The sequence below is a fragment of the Gasterosteus aculeatus genome, chromosome 13 (genome assembly GCF_964276395.1).
Source record: "Gasterosteus aculeatus chromosome 13, fGasAcu3.hap1.1, whole genome shotgun sequence".
Lineage (NCBI taxonomy): Eukaryota > Metazoa > Chordata > Actinopteri > Perciformes > Gasterosteidae > Gasterosteus > Gasterosteus aculeatus.
The window spans coordinates 19,653,228-19,674,359 of NC_135701.1; the positions used below are offsets into that span (position 1 = coordinate 19,653,228).

Here is a 21,132-nt window from a genome sequence, read left to right on the forward strand (position 1 = left end):
AGCTGGGATGAGGTTTGTATTACATTTTGATTCAGGGACCTTGTTAAAGACACAACTCTGTACACGATGTAGTCGAGAAGGGTCACCTGGAAGCGTCATACCAGTTGTGCTTTGGTGGATAATCCCAAACATTGACACATTATCTATCCAACACCCAAAACTAAGTCAAATAATTACTCAACTCAATCAAGTTTATTTTGCCTTTAGTGGATGGTGTGCAGGAAAAGATGGAACACATTAAAACATACGGTCACATAATTCATTTTAACACTGACAAACTGATGATTTCCTTATTAATGACAAATTTGGCAAACCAACAATGCATTAAGCCGATTTTTGTTAACATCATTTACAATTGGATGCGAGTTGGGGAAACATTGTAATAAGCATTTTGTACCCAAAAATGATTCAACGGGAAAGGACGAAAATGGAGATCACAGCATGAGAGAGTCTCATCATGCCAACGGACACACAGATAAACACACACATACACGCACACACACACCCTCTCATCTGTGCGAATCCCGACAAAGACACAATAATCCCGAAACAATTCAGCTCAGTTTGCACATGGTCAGTGAGGAAAAGGCAGAATCAATGTTAGACCGAGTGGCTTCTTTAAAAACACAAAACGCCTTTCGTTTTACACCAGCAGTCAATATTAAATACACCAAACTAGAAAATAACGTATAGAAATGCATATAAAACTGTAACTGTATAAAACAATTATTTAAATTAATAAAAAATAACGTGTAGTAAAAAGATAAAACAGGCAATCAACTCAAACAAGGAGTGAGTACTAGCTGGTTTCCTGAGTAATTTAGCTATATAGTAATAATACCAAGTGTTGTCAAAATGAAAAAGTCAGAATAAAAAATAAAAAAAAGGAAAAACAGAACAAAAAGATGAACGACAAGCTCAATATCAAATCTGTAATACTATTTTACTTCGAGGCGCTGCATTTTTACCGTGCTGAGCGACTACAACACTCAAAGGTCTCTGCTGTCAGTCTTATTTAGAACAGGTGATTGTCTCAATCGTATTGCTGAGGAGTTCTGGAGGTCATTTAAAATGCTCCAATTGTGACTTAAAGGGAAATAATTTGTCTTTCTAGGTGTAGATCGGAAATAAAAATAACTTATTAAATATTTATCGAATACCTGAGGTCTAATTTAATCTCTTGGTCGGTGGTCATTCGGTCCAACCTCCCCGTGCCGAATAATTTACACTTGATGTATTCAAGAAACTATATTATTTGCATTTAGCTAAATGTAACTTGTGGGACAGGTGCAAAAGCGTTGACTCCAAACTCTCACCATCGACTTAGTAAAAAGAAACAAACAAAAATAATGCCCGTGTACTTTTGAGAACTACATAAAAAATAACCTTTACAGAGTTGAAGTAAAGGCAATATTGCACAATCTAGCATAGTTTAACATGTTACCAAAATAAATGTCCATAGCTTAAACTACCCTTTTCAGCCGTGCCAGTCTATTGCTACTGGAAGTCTGTGTGCAGTTGTCTATTAAAACATTAACTGATGACTTTGTTCTCTGGGTAAACACACCGTTAAGTGTTGTGCTGCGTCTGAGCTGCGCCATGATATTATGTACTGTGTATTTTTAGCGTGGCGCTTACTGTGGCAAAAAACACTCTCAGGCAAAACTTAACAGCACATCTCTCTACAAAATGGAAAAAAACAGAGGAATTAGAGTAAATGACCATTAGAGGGCCAAACCTGGAAACGTATGGAGGCCCGTTGACGACAGGAAATAAAGGAACGATGAAAATATCTCCCACAATTATGAATAAGATAATTCAATAACATACGACGCTGCGGCAAGAGTTCTGAGAAGACATATTCTCTGTTTGTGGATGAACTCAGGACATTTTTCACTATGAGGTTGGAAGTCCAATTTAGTCAACCATAATCATAATATATGACATGTAATTTTGATTTTGTGATACTCACATACGAAATGTATTTTTTTCTTCATCAGTATCTTTTATCGGCCCTCAGTGTGTAACATGGGAAACTGTCCCGTTGCTCTTATTATCGTTTGGGCGTCCAGTGCAGCTTAAAGACAATTATCTGCACGCAATTTGGCCGATTTGGCAGATTTGACCACAAAAGAAACAGAAATCAATACTTAACGCGGGTGTGAAAACAAGTTAAGGCAACTGATCCGACGGCCATGTCTCTTTTCAAAAAAGCCTAATCTCACTTGTCAATGAGGATTTATTTTGAAGGAGTCACAATTTGTAAATTAAGCTCAATGTAACTAGTTTCCTTACTGCATCGTTTTTTCCCCTCGTAAAAATCTTTTTCATATTAATTAGATGATGATTAAATTCCATATTGACCTCATCTCAAGGACTCCAACACAATTATTTAAGTAGTATGCGATTAAAAGATGGCTGTGATCTCACACATGTTTTGAATAACGCAGTTCCACATGATTTAATACAGAAAGACTACGAAGAAAAGTGGATAATAAACAGACGTAGTGTTTCCGGTAAGCGTTTGTTTCAGACAAACAAACATTTTCAATGTCAACGCTGCGTTATCATTTGTGAACTCCCAATCGAATGCATCTCATCCAATACCTTTCCCCCCTGTTGCATTTATTCTGTACAACGTGAGTAAGGAACGGCCAATGACACAGTTTTCACTGCGTTTCCGCTCAACAGGATACCGGCGGTAAGCTTTGGGTATCTGCTCCACCGACTCCGCTGGGTGGCCGTCGTATTCTGGAATAAGAAGAAGTAGATTGAATGCTTCTCTCCCAGCACCCGGTGCAACAGATCAGCCCCTCGGACCTCTAGTCCAACACCACGTGCTGTATGTCGTCCCCGACACATGTGTAGATTTTATTATTATTATTACAGGTCATTTAGCTGACGCTTTTATCCAAAGCGACTTACATTACATTTTTATGCCATGGCTTTTTTTACATTTTTGCCCGGGGAGCAATTAGGGTCAGGTGGCTTGCTCAGGGACACTTCGAACCACCAACTTTGCGGTTCCCAGCACACCCTCTCTACCTCTGTAGCCACGACGACCCCATTTAGTTCCATTTCAGTCAGATTGAAGGGTATTCGAGGGCCTGAAGAACAATGGCCACCAGAATGTACACTAGTTACATGGACTACAGCTATGACCTAAAACTTATGGGACTGCTAAATCTGTCATTGTTTATGATGAAGTGGGCTGCGTGTTATGCAATGGCCTTCACTGAGCATCACTGGTGTCACTGTAAAGGCCCGAGGAGCTGTTTGCAAAACAAAGAACAATCGACTACAGAGTGAAGAACTAAGACAACGGCCAGGAGCTTTCTGCAATTTGGTCCCGCCCGAACCGGCGTCGGCTCTCGATACCCAAAACCTTACCGGCGGTACACTTCAGCGTGCCCCGGTGGGGAGAGTGGAGCCCCCCCCGGGTTGATTCAGTATCTGTTCCCACTAGACCACTTCACGCCTGCTCTTTGTCCGTTTTCCAGAACTGCTCCTTGACCTCCGAGGGCAGGGTGTTGAAGAGGTCCTCCTCCACCACCAGGCCGGTCCTCTTCAGCTGCCGGCACTCGCCCAGCTCCACCGGCAGACACTCCAGGCGGTTCCCTCTCAGCTCCAGCTGCGTCAGCCCGGTCAGCTCCCCGAAGCGCGACGGCAGCGACTGCAGGCAATTGTTGCCCAAGTTCAAAGTGCGAAGCTTCTTGCACTGGAACAGCTCATTGGGCAGAGCCTCAATCTGTAGAGGGAGGGGTGGGGGGGGGTCACATGGCAGGAGAGAAGCAGAGCGGCCTTAGAAGTTGAAACCTGGACATTTGTTTGGTGCGAACAAACCCGAGTACTCACCCTGTTGGCTGTGACTGCCAGGTACTGCAGGTTCTGGAGGCAGCCGATGTCTGTGGGGATGTGGGTCAGGTTGTTATGGCTCAAATCCAGGAAGCGCAACTTGCGGCAGTAGAACAACTGGCCGGGGATCTTCTCGATCTTGTTTCGGTTCAGGTACAGCTTTTCCAGGTTGGTCAGCGTGCCGATCTGGATGGGGATGTAGGCGATCTGGTTGTACCAGAGCTTAAGGCAGACCAGCCGATGAAGGTGCTGGAAGCTGATGATCTCCTCGATGGTCTTCAGGTTGTTGTCCTTCAGATCGATCTCCTGCAGGTTGTGCAGGCTGAAGATCGAGTGCGGTATGCGCTCGAGATCACAGCGAACGAGCTCCAGCTCGGTCAGGTTCACCATCTTCTTCAGGCTGTTGAGCACCATCAGCTTGGTGCCCTCGTTATTGACGGAGAGCTTCTGGAGGTGCATGCCCACGTCGGTCACCACCTGAGGTAGCTTGGTGAGGTTGCTCTTCAGGCGAAGAACTTTGAGCCTCTTGAGCTCCCGGAGCCCGTCGATGACGATGTAGCGGTTGTTCTCGGCGCTGAGGTTGCCCGTCAGATGGAGCTCGCTCAGGTTCTTCAGACTGTAGATCCACAAGGGAATCTCTTTGATGTCCGTGAACTTGATGTGCAGAGACTTCAGGTTCTCGCGCAGGAAAGCCAGCGCGGGAGCTTCGATTTTGGCCGGCGTGTGGTAAAGCCACATCTCCCGCAGGTTGACCAGCTGGGCGATGATCGGCGGGATGGTGATGTCGGGGATGAGCTCCAGCTTCAGAACCTCCAGCTCCATCAGGTCGAACACGGTGTCGGGAATGCCGCTCAGCATGAAAAGGTGCAGCTCCAGCTTCTCCTGAGAGTTCTTGGTAATCCTCTGCCGGAGCTTGTCCAGCGTCCACTCGTTGTTGAGGTTGAGCTGCCGCAGCTTGTTCTCGCTCACCTCCGAGAGGAACACGGCGAAGCGCTTGGAGTACAGCGGGTCGTACTGGTCGATCATGTGCATCATGAACGCAAAGTCGTTCTTCACGTCGGGGATGTCGCTGTAGCTGCTCTCCTCCCGGATCGACTCGAACGAGTACTTCTTCAGCGAGCGCCGCAGCATCCAGCACAGCGTGTACATGCAGATCAAACCGTACACCACCACCAAGCTGATGTAGAAGCAGGCCAGGATCTTAAAAAGGGTGGCGAGCGGGTGAGCGCAGCGGTACACGCTGTAACCCGTCAGGCTCTCTATATCCACCGAGCAGTCAACACTGAATTTAATATCATGCACGTAATACCCTGTGTAGCAGATGATAAAGATGAATTTGATGACTTTGATAATAGTCTGACGTATGTACAGCCTGTACACGATGTCCCCTTCTTCGACGTGTATCCGGAACTTTTTGACCTTTTCAAACAGGGCCTTCGCCTGCTCCCCCTCTTTCTTGTCCAGGACGCCCGTTTCCGTCCGATCCACGATGCCCTGCTCGAAGCGCGTCTTTGTCCTCTGCAGCATGGGGACGCTCGCCTCGACGTCCTCGCTGACGACGGACGCCTTGTGGTCCATCGAGCCGTTCATTTTCATCGGCTTCGGGTCGCTCTCTTCGACCACCGTCTCCGACAGCGCCCGCGTCGTCCACGGGGAGTCGAAGCATTTCAGCAGGATGGACACAAAGTGCTCTAGTTTGGAACTAGTCCGCGGGAACTTGAACCAAAAGTTGCTGCAAGCGAGGAAAATGAGGGTGTGAAGTAACACTAGGTACGGGAAATACTTGGCGAACCAGTGCAACCTATTCTCATAGCACACAGCGTCCACATAGTTGTACTGGTGGCGGTCCAGATCATACTGGATCCCCTTGGGCTGCATGTACAACGGATTTATGAGGGTGGAATTGACGTTCTTCCTGCAGGTGTTGTTGACCACCCATTTGCACGGCAGGCAGATCATCTTGTCCTGGGTGACCTGCAGCGTGCCGCCGAACACGGAGATCATGAGCATAACGATGGAGATGTAGTCGGTGAACACGTCCCACCATGGTTTCAGGATTCGGTACGCCGGCTGCGTGTCCACAAAGTACCGCAGCTCAGTGATGGGGATCATGGTTTATCTGTGAGGGGGGGAAAGAAATCACACAACGTCGTGTTCGTAATGGAGCACAGTGATGTCCTAAGTTATATGGAACTTGTTAAAGCTTAAAGACAAATATTGCTTTTTTTTCCCCAATTAGAAAAACACAAATAACTCACTTCGCCTTTGCCTCTGATCCCTGAACAGCCTTCACATAATCCACAACCGAATACCCAGCCCCAAATATCACTAGTACACTGCTCACAAAAAAAGGTCAAAAACAAGAAGATTTTAGTAGATTTTAGTAGAATTGCAGATAAGAGTAATACAATAGATGCACGCTTCCTGTGACAAAGAACCGCCTGATTGACTTTTCTGTGTGATCTATCGTGTTATTGATTCAACTGTTGTTACACAGGCGTGATTAATCTTGTTTTGAGAAAGGGTTCCAACTGGACCCAGCATTTCAAATGTTAAGGGCCCAAATGGATGAGAAAGAAAGCACGTCCATTCAATCCCTTTCAGAATTAATAAATCCCTTTTATTGTCTGATGCGTTGTTACTGGTGCCGATGCTGAGTCAGTGTCATCGACGGATGTTTATAATTATATTTCCGTTTGATCATTTCATACGTTAACAAATTAGAGTTTATGTTTGAAAAAATACAAAATGTAACAAAGGATTTGTTGCCCGATACTAATTAGGAGAAAGTCTTCAGGCTCACATCTACACATGGCAAACGGCTACCGAGTACCACTTAAAACCGCACAAAACACATTTGAAAATAGCTCTACTTACGAATCCGAAAACGTTGAGCAAAACAAGCCTACATAAGCAGCGGAGAGCGATCCAGGACTACTCCTCTGCTGCTGCACAGATAAAGCACTGGAAATCAACACTCAGCCAGTGTGTGTGTGTGACACACCCATGTGAGCTCGAGAAGCCACTCTTCTAACGATGATGTTTCGTTCTGGCTCGTTTAACCCAAACAACATGACCGCCAGAGGAGCCACCTCGCTCCCCTGCTCTCTATTCTTAGCCGTTTCCGTTAATAATACCCAGCGTATTGTCTGTGGGAGCCTTGAGAAGCACCTCCCTCGGCCTTCAGGACCAGATCCTGTTTACCTTGTAGAAACTGCTGTCTCCGACCAGTGTCTCTCTCTGGAATACACTACCGTCACCTTTTGCACCTCCGCCCCCAAAACCCCCCCACCACCTACAAACACGCAACATGAGTCAGGACTTGGCATTCACTGGAGCTCGTCCTTTTGACAGGAAACTGTAGAGACAAGGACTGAAGACGCCCAGTCTGATCTTTTGAACCAAATAGGCATATTTACACTGGCCCCAGATCAGAGGAACTTGTGCAACTGTTCAATGGGATGCAGCCCGGTGAGGGCAGATGATGTGGCAGCACAACACGGCACATTCAGTCAATGAAATACTTACCAGGGTTTGCAGGTGTTATCTGGGTTCCAGCGCTCGGTGAAGACCCTGGTGGACAAGCCACTCTGCGTGTGACCAAAACTCCTCATCGACCATCGCCTTGGTCGTCGCAATAGGGTTAGTTAATGAGGTCCCAGCTGATCGCCGACACGCTTGGGAGGGACATCTTCTGCAACAAAAAGCGTTAAAGCTCGCATGCGTATATTTTAATTTAAAAAGTTATGTCCCAACAACACTATTTGGCAATAAAAGGGCTGTGGCTTTACGGGCTACTGCTCCTCACACAAGGTGATTTAATACATCGAGCCAGACTTGATCGTGTCGTCAGATTCACGAAACGTTGGGAAAGTAGCCGGCTAGTTTGGATGGAGGCTCCGCGGACCAGTCCCAGCTGGTTGCGTTAGCATGGAATGTCTTTGTCAGCCGGCTAGCTCCGTTAGCTGAGCAAGCACTTCTCAGCGGAAAGTTAAGGCGGAGTGTTTTATTCATATTAATGCCATTAAGTGACCTCAAATGGTATTTTAAAGGAAGCCACTTGGTGGCTGACAACGAGCCAACAAGAGATATCACTTTTTTTCTGAAATAACACGTTAGCAAACTAAGCTAGGCTGAGGTTAGCCCACGAGCTAACCTGGCAACGTACTGACAATTGATTCTTTTTAAGTTTACATCCTCTCAAACGTTGTAGTGCACGTGTCAGCGATACGTTTATAGCGTGTATTAAAGACCTCGCAACGTTGAACTTACTACGTTTGCCGTGGCGCGATCAAATCCAACGCTACATTATTTGATTATCCGTTAAGTTATTGCGTTGGCTGTTTCTTGCGGCTGCGCGTGCTAGCTGTTGTTGCTCGCCGCTGTTGCTAGCCTCCTCCCCCCCCTCCCCTCCCCTCCCCGCACTCAGAGACGTTCCCCCGCTGCGCCGCCATGACGACGGGTGGCAGTGTGGCGCGAGAACACGGATACGCAGACACAGAACGCACTTCCTCCCGTTTCTGGAGGAGAAATTAACATGTTTTGACAGGAAGGACTCGCTGAGCTTTGAGTGTTCGCTGACACCATTACAGCACCGCGAGTGGTGTATTTTATATATATATATATGTATATATATATATATATTTTTTAAGAAATGTTGTCGTTGAAGACGTTGCGCACTTTGTGCTCATCGGGGGCTTTACTGCACCACGGCCGCCTCGCGACGAGGCGACAGACCGCTTATACGACTGTTACATGTCGGACGCGTTGCATGAGCAGCATCCCCGTGAAGGACACACGGCACAGCTGCCTGAAGCTCGAAGCGCGGGGGAGGGAAAGGAAGCTCATCGACTCCACGACTCCGGCCAGTTCCCACAGGAGCTTCTGCACAGGTCAAGTCCAAGTGCGCTGCTGGAAGTGCGAACAGCCGCTCGATGCAAATCCCGCCTTCTTCTGTACGTCATGCAACGTCATCCAGCCCCCGGAAGAAGATGCGTCCTACTTTAAAACGATGGATTGGTAAGTATCACTCTGTATTTATGATTTCCCCGCTGCCATCGGTGTGTAACTGTGAGCCGCGACATGACGTCACCCCCGCGTTGTGTTTGCCTGTTTTTTTCAGCGACTTCACGTTCTCGGTGGACACACAGAAGCTGCAGAGAAGATACCTGCAGCTCCAGCGGGCTCTACATCCAGACAACTTCAGCCAGAAGTCTGTGGTAGGCAGGAGATGTGGGCGGGAACCAGAATGCACATCAGTCCAGTTACATCTGTTAGTCCAGGTGTGACCCGTGACAGGGGAGTTGGACACCTTATTTGACCACGTGACATTTGGTGATGTCCTTATGAGACGCTGACAGTTAGGCCATGAAGCAGCTTAGCCTATAATTTGCAACGGGTCGTGCAAGTTCAAGGAATCGCAAATGAGATGAAAGCATTGAGATCAATATAAATAAGTACCAGGTTGGTACCTGGTTTAAACTTTGCCTTTCCTGCTATGTGAAGATGTCCACTGGGAAAAGGTCTTGGCCAAATAAATATGAAGTTCTATGAAAGAGAATAAGTAAAATAATATAATCCAAGATAGAAAGTCCTTTGCCTTCTTATACACGATTGGTGGACACAAAGGTTGCATTAGAAAAATCTGGTTTACGGTATACATTAAAACACATTGTTTTAAGAATCTAAAAGGCGTTACAAGAGAACATTTAAGTAATTTGATTGTCTAATGTGGTCCAATGCCTATGCCTTTTATATTCTACATATACTTCATTATCCTGTGCCCTGTCTAATGCCCGAAGTTGGCTGGGATAGACTCCAGCCCCCCCCGCGACCCTGTCTGCAGGATTAGCGGTTTGACGATGGATGGATGTACTTCATTATCCCTGCTGTGGGGGCAATGGTTTCCCACCCATTGGTCAGAGGAGAAAAATGACAGATATATTTGTTGCAGAATTCAGAACTTCATTTTGTTATTAATTAATCACCAAATGATATTCTTGAGTAAAAATGCTAAATTCAAAATTTAGAACATATTTTTTTGCCTCCGTGGCTTTTGCTGAGCCAGCAGTTGGCAGCTGAAGGCCACGTGTTAGAAACTATAGGAAGGGCAGTTTAAAGACACAGAGGATGTAACCACTGATTAGTGCAGCTATAAATATCTTTCACGGAAAGAAATAAGATATAGTTTATTTATAAAGTAGTAAAACCGCTGACTCTTTACCCCCTCGTGCATCATTAAAAAAGAAATTGACAGTTAGTTTGGATGACTAAGCATTATTTAGTCACCCAAGGGAGGAAGAGGAGGAGGAGTGTTGCATCGCAGGTAATTTATTTCGTGCAGCACGCAGAATGTTGTCGTTATACGGTATGAAAGCTTGACTCACATTGAGCGAGAGAGGGAAGCTAATGTAAAACGCTTTCTTCACAAACAACCTGTCCGACATTGTTCACGCTCCGTTTTATTCATCAGCACCTCTGGCCATTTATCCGTAATTAGACAACCCCCCCTCCCTCCCCCGAGCTCCTCATCGTGTAAAGAAAACTCATTACTTATACGAGGCCACAAGGCAGCCGCCTCCCGCGCCGCTTGTTGTTGCAGGAACAGATCCACACGACCTTGAGACGGGTGATTTTCACACGAGCTGACAGTCCTGAGAACTGTACTCAGGTCTGTGAATACGCGAGCGCGGCAGCACGTTGGGTTTCCCGACGCGTGACTATGGAGCGCGCGCTGTCGGAAGCGACCATAACGTCTCTCTCTTTCGCAGACGGAACAGGAGTATTCAGAAAGCCACTCGGCTCTCGTGAACAAAGCATACCAGACTCTGCTTAAGCCTTTGAGTCGTGGTCTTTATATGGTGAGTGTGAAATCTCTTGACAGTTGATTTACATGAACGCCGGCACGCGGCGTGTCTTGACGGCTTCTTCCACCGGCTGCCGGTCCAAAGTAGTAAACGAGCGCTTCGAAGTTTCTGACGGACCCCCGTCCTGCGTTTCAGCTGGAGCTGGAGGGGATTCGTACCGAAGAGGGCACCGACCCCGGGGCGGACCCGCGTTTCCTGGCGGAGTTGATGGAGATCAATGAAGCTCTCGACGGAGCACTGACGCCAGAGGACGCCGAAGAGATCGGCCGGCACACAAAGGGTAAATAACAAATGCCGGATCAATTTATTGAGGCAAAGTCTGGTGGATCCATTTGAGCCGAGCGTCGATCATCACGAAGGTGAGAGAGACACGGAATCCTTTATCCTGTGGGATGGAGGTGTAATCCTTAAGATTTCCGTTCTGGTTCATTTGGTGACCTCTGTTGTCACCATGGTAACAGCAAGTGTGGCTTGATACCACGAGCCAGCCCTCCTAGAAGAACTGGTTGTTTACAGTGTAACCGACAGATCTCATGTGTTGCAATGCATGCTGCGGCATATGCATTATGTTACTTGTGAAAAATAAACAGATATTAAGGTTTACTAAGTTCTTTCCCTTTGCTTCTGTCAGTCAGTTCATTACTAAAATAGAACAAATGGCAAATTGAATTAATAAAAATGAAAGGAAATTATTTCCATATTGTACACAAAAGGCACCATTGATAAATAGTCAAATGTTTAATTGCCCATTTGTACTGATACTGTCTTTCAACTAACTAAAGAAAATCCCCGATTACAGATATTTAGTTTAATCAAATAATTTGACGTAGCGGTGATTTTAAAAACAGTAAATTGTGCAGCCTGCAGGCAATATGAATCCAGCCCAACGCCGCTCAAAATGCAAACTACCAATTGGAATGATATTATCACTGAATGGATCATTTATAAAAAGAATGGGGCCATAGTATAAAAAATGGGATATGATTGGCTACTGTTGCAATGCACAACAAGGGGGAAAATGTCCAATGAATGATGCACGCATACATGACACGATTCATGTCTCTCTACACGATTTGTGTCCCATTATGGAAGCTAGAATAGTTCCTTGTATCCACACGCTCCATTTTTCTAATGTGTTTTGTGTAACTTCAAATCGAGCAGCTAATCCCTGTGCTTTTTATGTGTCAGTGTGCCAAAAGAACTGGAACTCTTCTCCTCCTCACTTGCAGGGAAACTGGCAGTCTTGACGGAGGCGATAGACGCTGCCCTTCTTGAAGGTATTGCAGTCAGGCGCTGCATCGGGACCTTTTTCTAGTCGGTCCCACTCATTCTTCTTGTTTGTTTTGTAAAACTCTGCCAAAGTTCTCCTTTAAGTCACAGAGTGAGTCAGTGATTGAGCCACCTTGTGTTTCTTTTACTCAATTATTCTTCATCTACCACCAGGAGAGCTCCAAGCCGCCAAAGCCCTGCTTGCCCAAATGAAGTACTTTGCAAACATCGAAGAGAAAGTGAAGGAAAAACTTTCTGAATTCATGTGATCCCCCCCCACCTTTTATTTTGTGTCTTTATTTAATATTTAAAAAAAACTGTTTGGCACACAAATTATTGCACATTTGTTTTTGGATTATGTAAAGCCATTGTTCAAGTTGAATAATACAACTAATTGTAATCCATCATGATTTGTACTTAATCTTCCTTATTTTTTTTTTTTTTTATAAAAACGGCACAGATACAAGGGTGTAATTGGATACGTAGCTTATCTCCTTTTGATATTTTGGAATTTCCTCGAGCCTAATCATATCCACTTGTACCTAATGTATCATTAAATATGACTGAGATCTATAATTGGCGCTGATTAAATGTGCTGCTCAGAGGGTTAATATGATTATCCTGCCTATCAGTCCAGCACAAACAGTTCCTCCGAGTGCCTGTAGGTGGAGACATAACACCTTGGCAGTCGCCACACAGAGGCCATGTTGTACAGCCTGGAACCAGAAGGAAGTCCTCTATTGGTGCCGACAACCTGTTCCATTATTCACGGTGGCTTCGCGTCAGTGCTCTGATCATGAAAAGGCCCCACTGAATGACGATGACTTGACGAGCCAAAGATCTTTGATCCCTGTAAAGTTCTCGCTCAAAAATGGATGTACCCTGCACGCCCAACGCTTGCAGGTGCGTCACAATGTAAATGAATCCACCTCCTCCCTCATTTCGGTTGTTTTATTTCTTTCTTTCTTTTTTCAACACCGTAGATGCATAATCGGTAATTGCTTTTTCAAATTGGAGCTCAAGTCACATGGACATATTCTGATCCGAGAAACGGATACCGGCGCAATCGCGATGAAAATAGCGGGGACGTCACTTAATCTGATGGCAGAAAGGGAACCGTCAGATCAGGTATCATATGAAAAATGTCATTTGAAACACGCCGGCGTGACAACATGAACCATTCTGTATGTATCAGTGGTTTCACCCCCCCCCTGGAACATTGCACTGTAACACAACCTGACTGGTTGTTTATTAAGTCTGGAACAATAGTGTCATTTGTCCGAGGCTGTTGCTTTTTCGTTGACCCTGGAGAGACAGTTCCCGTAATACACATGGATGGACATTGAATTAAACAGTGTCCACCGCGGGGAGACGAACGGGCGTGTTTATTATTTATGTCGTAATCGCAATGCATCCGCGCCACCTTTTGAATTAATGAGAAAATTTGATCGACCAACACTGAGGCCGCTGCTGTCTCCCAGAACTCTTTCAAATGGAGGTTGAAAGCGACAAAAAGGCGGAGAGGGGGGGTAGGGTGGGGGTGGGGGTAACGTAGCACAGCTGGGCTGTGAAATTGAATTGGATGGTAAATGAACTGAGCACATGTGATCACCGTGCGGTGGTCACGGTGCACTGGGTTCATTCAAACGTTCTCCAAAGGCCTGCGTGACCCAGTTCATGTCATTTTGGGAAATTAGATGGAAAAAAATGTACAGTAAATATGAAACTGAGGTCCTCTTGGCTTAGCATAAAGATTAGCTCACCAGTATCTTCAGTTTGCATCTCATTGACATGTAGATGTCAGGACGTTTTTAAGATAAATCACAACACCGCTGTTAGTGGAAGAACGTGTGATTCTATTATTCTATTTACAAAATCAAAGAGGTTTCGTTTTACAAGGTCGCCATTCTTCCACCAACCGCAGCTCTGTGATTAATCCTGTATTCCGTCGGCAAGTGTCTTTTATCACCTTCGGACAGACCCAAGCCGGCTCTGTCACCTTGTTTCCAGTTATAATGCAAAGCTACGCTAACTCTTTGTAGCTCAGAATTTAAGGACACACATGAGAGCTTTTTTATATATATAATCCTTCGGCAACAGAGCAAATTGTCGTCTTTCCCAAAAATGTAAAACGGTTCCTTTATCACAGTGGAGGTAATGAGGAGGCTGTCTGCATGCATTAATACTAATAATATGTACTTTTCGCTTTCCATGAAGTCGCAGACCTTTGTTTTCCAAATTGAGTCTCATTTCATGGATGTGTCGCGCCGGTGAAAAACGGCTGCAACTGAGAAAAGTCACCGGAGAACAACTTTACCTGCGTGGATTGTGGCGTCCAAATAAGCCTCCGACAACGCGCGCGTCCCAATTGCGGTATTAATCATCTCCGTGTGGTGCATGTCATAATAAGATTAGTTCCTTAAAAATCATAATGTTCTCCTAATCACATTGAGACCTTGATGTTGGCGGGCCACTGAAACACGATTACGGTTTCCCCCGACGGAATTTTAATGGGAAAATCCCTCATTATAGGCCGTTTGACTTATGGAGCGCAAACACCATTGAGCCACATGGAAAAACCTTCAGCGACGCAAACGGTGGCCAATGGAAGGTGTGATTGACTAAAGCCTGAAGCAGCAAACGATGACTCCCAGGCCTCTTCCTCGCAGGCTGTGTGTCTCAGCAGTGATTTCCATTATAATCTCCCACTACCGGGCTTTCTCCCCCCGCCCTAAATCCGCACCTTTTCGTGTTGTTCGCCCAGAACCACTAGCCTGCTTTGAAACCCGTTAAGACCACAAAAAGATGTGCTCTCTGAATCTTCTGTGGCACATTCGGGGTTTTCCGCTGAAGGTCGCCTGCCTTTTTGACGCTGATTCGTGCCGACGGAGAGGTGTGATTCAGAGCAATGTTACGCTGGCTGCTGTTGTTGGGGGACGACAACACACGACCGGCACGTCTAAAACGTCTGCTAAAGTGGCGGAATTCACTGAACAAGCTGAAAATAGAAGGCGGCAGCGTAAAATATGACTGTTTCTCCCTCGTTCTACTTGATGTGAACATCTTATCTCAAGCGGTAACGGGGATCGGTTCATTAGAAGCAGGGACGCAGTGTCTCACGCACTCCGGATTAGCTTTGTTTTATCCTAATTGAATGTAATTATAAGTCAGGGCCGAACACACTTCGACAACGGGAGCCTTTCTTCTCGGGCTGAATGTTGGTGGGGAGAATTCCCAGCGGTGATCCTTTCTGCGGCAGGCGAGCCGCTCCTCTGAGCTTTTGATTCAGGCTCAGTGCGGAGAGAATTCTGGGGGAATATGAGGCAAGACCAGAATGGAGGGTCGCCAAGGAATCGGCACATCAAAATGATTTTCCTGAACACATTTGCTTTGGTGTAGCAGCTGTTACTAGGAGCATGTTACAGTGTATTGAAGGATAAACAGGAGATTGCAGGTTTTCATCTCTTTTTATAGCTCAGGCTAGGCGTACATTCCTGGTGATTGTCACAACTGAAACTGTTAAAGGATGACAAAGCATTCAAAGAAATGTTCTTGTCCTGATATTTTACATGTGTCCCTTAAAAAAGTTTGACGCCTGTGGAAAACGAGGGGTCCGGTTTTAAATTAAACATCTACGAGGCAGCAGGTCTGCGAGTTAAGAGGGATTTCCGCGGTCCCTCTTGAAACACCAGCATCACTTCAAAAGGCTCCTTTGTGGTTCTTGAGTTTGGGAAGCCTCTGAAGGGGGAGAACCAGGTGGTTTTAAACGGGGGCGCGAGCGCGTGGAAACCGATCAGTCATTCACTTTCAGCTCAGTGCTGTAACCACTCGCCTCTGGTGAGACGGCGCTCCTCACCGTATCTCCTCCTCTGCGCTGCGGATGTTCCCCGCTGCCCATCTCACAGCAATCCCACTGTTGAAGACACGGATCTGGCCTTGTTATCACACATCTGAATACACCATCGCCACAGGGAAAGACGCTATAGGGGATAGAGAAACCCCCAATGAAGGAATCATTTATTTTTAACACATACGTTTAAATAGTTATCGTACCGTAATTTATTCTTTAAAATTATTACTAAAAAGCCCACAACGACATACCTATGTAGCCTAATTAAATACCAAATACCTTATTTCCTGGGTTCCTCCTGCATTACGCTAATAGCTAATAATTAGCTCTGGTTTGAGGCGGAAGTCACTGATTAACCATTCTAAAAAAGACCATATAGGCGTAGCCTGATCTCAAAGACATCAAGCGCTTTGTGCGGCGAGCGTATGCTTCGCAACGATTGTTGGTGGAATTGGTCCGGACGTACGTGCGGAGTAGCCATCGTTGACACGCGGCCGTCGTGCTGCTCCGGCTCGCTAAGCTAACGGCCGTAGCGGCGCTAACCCGCGGGGGCCGTCTTTACGGTCGCTGCCAATTGGCGGAACAAACTAGCTATCAAGGCCAGAGCTGTTTGATGTGTCATCTCCTCCCCCTACCTGGATAAACGTAGCAGCCGATAATGTGCTTTCCGTGTGGGAAAATTTCTCGCTGTCACATCTTTGTGAAAATCGAAGCGCGTTTACAAACGTCTCAGCGGGTTGTGAGCGCCCAGCGGGCTCACCAGTCGGTGTGAATGCTAATGCAAAGTCTTAAAGTAAAGAGATATCACACCGTTCCTCAGCTTTACCGCAGGCGGGCCGGACAGGATTCATTTCTGAAGGAAGACCAGACAAGATCATTGCATTGGTGGCGCGCGCGCGCATCTAATTCTTAGCCCTCAAAACACTGAGATTTGTTACCCTGCAGGAATTCCGCCACCTTGGGCAGTATATTACCCCAAATTGTCCCTGAGCGTCATCATATCCTCCTGCATTCTCCCACAGAGAGGGATGAGAACCTGCGGTCACTGTCGCACATTAAGCCCTCGCTTTTTCAGCCAAACAACAGAAGCAGTCGCCCCTCCGTTTGTGCTGCTGATACCTCACATAATGATGGCTCTCGTTACTCCATGCATCCTACCAAGTTCAACAACAAGCTAACCTTTTTCTGCTGCGGCTGTTTCTATGACAACGCCAGCCCCTGCTGCAACTTACCACAAAAGAGAGGGAAGAGAAGGGATTCGATTGATCCCGCTTCTCTCCACTGGATTGGTATCAAGACTGATAGGCCTGTTTAGGCTAACAGGCGAAGATCAAAAAGGTGATGGGTTTTTGTTTTTTTGCCGCTTATTAAGACCGGATTTCTCTAACGGGCATATGAGTGGCGCTCATCCAGGGAGGTCACATGTGGCCCTTTGCTAATATCCAGGTTCCATCTCCTCTTAGGAAACCTGTCTCACCACATTACTAAAACGCGGCTGCGTTATTGCCGGCCGCATCTATTGTTTCTGTGTGTCTGTACGGAGCTCCGGTCACGAGGAAGCGAGCGCTTTCCTTATTGCGTTTGACGGGACAAGGGACCACATAACTTAATCCTGTCTCCAGCTCAAATTGAGGCCTTTGAGAAGGTGCTGTGCCGCTGACCCTCGGGCTTCACTCAGCGCCTCTTAAGAAAAAAACAAAAAACAAAACAGCCCAGGAATATGTTGTCCCTCTCTGCACAGCGGCCCGGCTTGTAGTAGTAAGTATAATGGCGACTGCTATTGTAATCCAGGCGATGGGTGGCAACGATTAGGATGCAGCATCCTCAGTTTGAGTCTCTTGTCAATCACCAGAGAGGAGGGAAATTAATCAGACTGTGGGCCGTCAGTCGGCGTCAGCCGGGGGAGACGTTTATCTTTGATCCCGTGTCAGTAATTTGGCAATAACGGTCGCGGTGATTAATTCAGTGCCTGAGTCTCTGCCAGGAGAGCACGGGTTCACAGACAGTGACGGATTGATGATGTATCGGATCCTGTGATTCCGGGGCCCCTCAGAACCGCACAGTGATTAGGCGCACCGCTAAAACGCGACCGTGTGTTTGACTCGTCGCGCGAGCGGGGACCCCGTACTCGCTCGCCAGGCGTCGTCGGGACGTTATGCTATTTTGTCGAACCTGCAGGAGAGAAAAAAGGAGCTTGTTCAGCGGGTGACGTTCGGCACGTCGCCACCAAGTCTTGGTATCTGGTGTCTCGGGATCTGTTTTTTTGGACAAACTCGATGTCTACTTGAAGGCCTCTGGAGGGGCGAGACAGTCTCAGAATATCTTTATCTTTCTCATTTGACAGCTCGGAAGGCAGCTCCTGCTTTCTCCACCAATAAGCTAAATAGAAAATTAATGACTGTCGTCTTCAACGTGAGTGACTCTCAGTTATCTTATTAGCTGGAAACAGTGGAATCTTAATTTGGAGGATGATTGGAGGATGATTTGCATTATCGTTTAAATCCAGGAAAGTGTCAAGATGAAAAATTGCCAAAAATACTTCATTTAATTGGTAATCAGAATTAAGTTTTTAGCCACAATTACTTACAGCCGCTTAAAAAATAACAAAACTTGAAAAACAATTAAAAAAAAACTTTAAAATGTAACACGCTGACTGTTAGTAGAGCGTGTTACATAATCTCAAAGAGCAATATGTGGAGGAAAAAGAACTCTGGTCTTTGTGTGAACAGTGTAGCGAGGCCTTGTTTGTCTATGTGACGTCTCTCGATCATCTTTTGACGGCGTGGGTCATGGGAAATATAATCTGGTTTATCAGTATGGATCGCTGTCTCCACAGTCCTCCCTCAACCAGTGCCCGTTTCTTTTATCTTACCTGCACATTTGCTGCCTGTTCCGCCAGATATCCCCCTTCACGTATGCATCGATGGACATGGACTCGCACCGCGTCCGCCTGACAAACACCCGCCAGCTGATGCGGGGAACAACTCAGACTCCTGACCGGTGAGAATGGGCGTTATATTCCACTGGATATTTAATTCATCCGTGGGTGCCTGTGGGACTGTAACCATGGGAACCAGGCCTCACCGTGACCCCTGCCACGATAATACCTTATCAAAGTGAATTTTTGTAATTGAATGTAACGGAATAGCTGTAATTACATTTTTGGTGCCATTACAGCCATTATACTTTTATCTTCACAGCTCTGCATGAAATCTCTTAAATGTCCCACTTTCCAGCGGTGGTTGGTCCCCTGGCAAAGCAAATGTGAGTGCGTGCATATCATTCACACATTGTTGCATAAGCATTGAAATCACTGATAGCAACCCGTTACACTTTACAGCTCCGGAGAGGACGCTTCGATGGGGGAAAAAAGTCACGACAGGCAAGGTTTTATTTCCTGTCTGGTAACTTTTTGAAAATACATATGAGAGTTCTGAGGCGGCCACCTGCTCCTCCATCTCCGGCGGGGCCCCTCGGCCCATTCCAGCTGCCCGCTGGAGGAATTAAGGGAGGAGATTAGGAGAGCCTGGGCAGATGTAGCAGCTGAGTTGACATTAGCCTGCTTGGGACATCATGCTGCTCAGATAGAAGGGAAATGCTCAGCACTGGTGACCTGGAGGCTTAAGGATGTCGCTTGCTTCATTATGTCCCAGACAAGCTTTCTGACTCACCGGCCAAAATATATTTTCTGCCCACTGCTCACACATATTTTTTTTTTTAAAAGGGATGGAGATAGAGAGTTGGTTTGTCCAGGTGTGAAAACCTACTAGACCGGCAAAATGTGACTAACCGGGTGGACCTTGGGAAAAAAAAATGCTGTCATGGCATCTAGCAGGGATTCCAATAAATTGAAGCTTTGGTTACTTTAAAGAAAAAAAAACTCAAACAAGATATGCTCAGATGACTTAGATACAACATGTCGCCCAGCTGAGAGGCTATAAAGTCAAATTTGTGGCACGAACGAAGTATTCAGCGCTCACTGTATGAGGATCGGTCCTTCTGTCTTCATTCATTCCAGCAGAGAGAGACTGCTCTGTGAAACATACTGCAACATTTATTTCCAATGTGTGTAACTTCCAATGCACTAGTACATTATTGCCACTTTCACCCACAAGTTGTCCAATTTTTCCAACCCCTAAAAGACCAACCAAGTTTGCCAATATATTCACACAGGAAAATGAAATATGTATTACGGTTAAGGGGCCGCGTGACAAAGTGAGATTTGTTCCATTCTACGGACTGAACGTTTCTCCTCTTTGCTCTTTCCGCTCCTCTGGGACCAGGAAGTAAATGAGGCGAGCCCCCACCCACACTCTGTTAAGACTTTAATGATCAAACGCATCTTTATTTATTTCATCCCAATGCACATGTATGGAAAGGGGAGGATTCTCTCTCTGCAAATGAACAGAGACCCTCAATTTTATTGCACAATTACACACGTTCAATTATCACATAATTGCCTTCAAATAGGTTTTACATTCGGCAACAAGCAACATAACAGAGAGTGGAAGTAGATGCAACGGGACCCAAACATCTCTAATGGCGCGGCTAATCGCTGGCTAGCAGATTCACGGGAGCCATGTTCAATGTGTGGAGTCACAGAAGGTTTGGAGCACAAGCTAATGGATCTCAACATTTCCTCGCCCAGTGAGATTGAGAGTTTAATAGCGAGATGTTTCCACCTGTGCTTTTCACGTGCAGGACGAGTGTTAGTGGCACAAGTTCTAAACATGATTTCATCAGACCCCCGAAAGCCAGATTACAACTGGGGCACTTTGAGGATTTATGGATATTAACCATAAATCCTCCTCTGGAGATTAGCAGTGGGAGTTTCGGCATCGTTGAAGGATCAGCAGACGCCACCCTGAGCTCTGTAGGGACAAAACGGCCCCCACGACTAAACTACTTCTATTACTTTTGAGGGTAACACATTGTAAATGAAAGAAAAATAAAACACACAACGGTACTTTGTCGGGTATTTGCGGAATAATTAGATTTAGTAAAAAAAAAGTTTTAAGCAACGAAAGTGCTCTTTGAAAGTGTCAAATTAAACAACAAAAGCTCAATAAAAGTACTTGGTAATACTTTGGAAACAAAATTACTTGCAACATATGGGAAAACGTACACGGCGACAAAATGTAATTTCGTTATTGATAAAAGAATAGGACTCGGAATAGAAAAACAATTAAGTGACCTGTTCTCATTATAGATAGGTAAGCCGGGTAATTAGAGCAGAGATCCCACATTACGTTAGGCTTGTAAATTGCATTAATAACTGAAACAAATGAAATA

General features: G+C 45.9%; 2 protein-coding genes and 1 long non-coding RNA gene across 10 annotated transcripts; 2 read left to right on the forward strand and 1 right to left on the reverse strand.

Annotated features, from left to right (window-relative positions):
• Window positions 1-173: 173 nt before the first annotated feature.
• On the reverse strand, window positions 174-8,266 carry lrrc8ab (leucine rich repeat containing 8 VRAC subunit Ab). 5 transcript variants are annotated; one of them, XR_005713887.2, is made up of 5 exons: window positions 8,128-8,266; window positions 7,384-7,549; window positions 3,856-5,974; window positions 3,391-3,748; window positions 174-2,751 (listed from the first exon to the last, which is right to left on the reverse strand). XR_005713887.2 is itself a non-coding variant. In XM_040194785.2 (4 exons), the coding sequence occupies exons 3-4, from the start codon at window positions 5,965-5,967 to the stop codon at window positions 3,473-3,475; spliced, it is 2,388 nt and encodes a 795-aa protein (XP_040050719.1). In that variant the 5' UTR covers window positions 5,968-5,974; window positions 7,384-7,549; window positions 8,128-8,266; the 3' UTR covers window positions 174-3,472. The 5 variants fall into 5 exon arrangements, 3 of the variants coding, with proteins under 3 accessions (XP_040050719.1, XP_077943650.1, XP_040050721.1); XR_013452103.1 differs by lacking the exons at window positions 7,384-7,549; window positions 8,128-8,266 and adding an exon at window positions 6,114-6,803; XM_040194785.2 differs by having other exon boundaries at window positions 174-3,748.
• Window position 8,267: 1 nt separating this feature from the next.
• On the forward strand, window positions 8,268-12,563 carry hscb (HscB mitochondrial iron-sulfur cluster cochaperone). 4 transcript variants are annotated; one of them, XM_078087526.1, is made up of 6 exons: window positions 8,268-8,874; window positions 8,978-9,074; window positions 10,626-10,715; window positions 10,857-11,001; window positions 11,921-11,998; window positions 12,165-12,563. In XM_078087526.1, exons 1-6 carry the CDS (start codon window positions 8,510-8,512, stop codon window positions 12,257-12,259), a joined length of 870 nt encoding a protein of 289 aa, XP_077943652.1. In that variant the 5' UTR covers window positions 8,268-8,509; the 3' UTR covers window positions 12,260-12,563. The 4 variants fall into 4 exon arrangements, with proteins under 4 accessions (XP_077943652.1, XP_040050723.2, XP_077943651.1 ...); XM_040194789.2 differs by having other exon boundaries at window positions 11,951-11,998; XM_078087525.1 differs by having other exon boundaries at window positions 8,311-8,874; window positions 8,978-9,137.
• Window positions 12,564-17,178: 4,615 nt separating this feature from the next.
• On the forward strand, window positions 17,179-20,924 carry LOC120830267 (uncharacterized). Its single transcript, XR_013452105.1, has 3 exons — window positions 17,179-18,840; window positions 19,041-19,104; window positions 19,181-20,924. It is a non-coding gene; the product is annotated as an uncharacterized LOC120830267 (long non-coding RNA).
• The last annotated feature ends 208 nt before the right edge of the window (window positions 20,925-21,132 follow it).